This window comes from Tarenaya hassleriana, unplaced genomic scaffold (assembly GCF_000463585.1).
Source record: "Tarenaya hassleriana unplaced genomic scaffold, ASM46358v1 Cleome147, whole genome shotgun sequence".
Classification (NCBI taxonomy): domain Eukaryota; kingdom Viridiplantae; phylum Streptophyta; class Magnoliopsida; order Brassicales; family Cleomaceae; genus Tarenaya; species Tarenaya hassleriana.
The window spans coordinates 245,100-246,640 of NW_010964893.1; the positions used below are offsets into that span (position 1 = coordinate 245,100).

At 44.8% G+C, this 1,541-nt stretch overlaps 1 protein-coding gene across 1 annotated transcript in view; it reads left to right on the forward strand.

Moving 5' to 3' along the window:
- Window positions 1-237: 237 nt before the first annotated feature.
- LOC104808468 overlaps window positions 238-1,541 on the forward strand; it is a 3,870-nt gene continuing 2,566 nt past the window's right edge. The window contains exons 1-2 of the mRNA XM_010534146.1: window positions 238-728; window positions 1,200-1,521. Of these exons, the coding sequence (XP_010532448.1) occupies window positions 238-728; window positions 1,200-1,521 (813 nt within the window). The remainder of the gene's footprint in view (window positions 729-1,199; window positions 1,522-1,541) is intronic.

The following is a 1,541-nucleotide window of genomic DNA, read 5'->3' on the forward strand; positions in this document are numbered from 1 at the left end:
GTTTATTTCGTAATCAAGTTTTGAGGGCAAAACACGGAGAAGAGAGAGGGAATGATGAGGACAAAACTTCTTAAGAGAGAGGGAATGATGAGGACATCGGATCTAACAACATCTCGTAAAGAAGATCTTGGCGGAAGCTGACATTGTTGCACGTTGAACATTTCTGCTATATTTGTTCGGACTTAGTGCTGCACGTTTTGTTACTTGCATATACCGTGGCCTGCTTTCTCAGTATCGATGGCAAACGTATCCAGTGACAGTTCGGTTTATAGGATGATCCAGCAGATTCAAGATCGTATCACACGACTTGAGGAGGTGAGCAAACCCGTGGAATCTGCTAGGGAGCTAAACAAACAAAGTGAGGGGAAGAGAACCATGCCAAAAAATCTAAAGAGGCCTCACCATGAACCCCTCGATGATGGCCGATTCAAGGATCCATATGACCGAGAATATCGTCGACCAACTCGTGATGAGAAGGCTGATCCAAAGTTCAAACTTTTCGTGTTTACTGGAAAGGAGGAGCCCGAGGTCTATCTTGAGTGGGAGCGCCAAATGGATGCCAATTTCGAATGTTATTCCTTGACGAACAGAAGGAAGATTCACTATGCGGCTGCCCATCTTGCCGAAGATGCCATCATGTGGTGGGAACGAGAAGAACGAAATCGACGACGTGCACATTATGAACCGGTTTCCACTTGGAAGGAGATGAAAATCCTCATGCGAAAAAGGTATGTATCTCGACATTGTCTTCGTGAATTACAATATAGATTTGACAACATCGTGCAGGGAGACAAGACGGTTGAGGACTATTTTGGAGAATTTGAACAACTCCTTGCTTACTTGAGAATCGACGACAATGAAGAAGATCTCATGGCACACTTTCTAGAGGGCTTGAAAGACCGAATCGCTAGAAAGGTAAACCCACACGTATATCGTGACTTGAGACATCTTGTGCATACGACAATTCAAGTAGAGTGACAAATGAACAAGAAGCTGTCAAAGAATGGGTGCCAACGAACGCCAACGCCAACGCGTATACCCGAAAACCTTTCCAATACCGGAGACCCAATGAAGGCGCAAAATCTTGATGCTCGAAAGGACGAAACTATCTTATATAAAAGAGAAGTCCACACACGAGGTAACAAAACTTCTTCCTCGTGTACTTATTTTACTTATGAGGTTCCGTGTTCGGAGTGTAGGAACCAAAGTCATTTGCCCAGTGGAAGTTCCATCCGACAAGAGGTGAGCATCAAGGATAACGGGGCATATCACTCAATCGCGTTGGCTGTGGGGAGGCACCTTGAGGATGATTTCGAAGTTCCATCTAACAAGGAGACCAAGAGCGTGACCGAAAAGAAAGAAACGGTCGAGAATCTCGGCTTTGTGATGGAAACAAAACCCAAAAGTTTGGCAAATGTGAGTGAAGAGCGGCAATATGTCAAGGAGAATGCATTCGTAGTCACGAGTAACAAGAAGGAATATGATGCCAAAGAAAGCGAGGATGAGAAGCCGAAGGAAAACGTACTTGAAAAGTCCAAGGC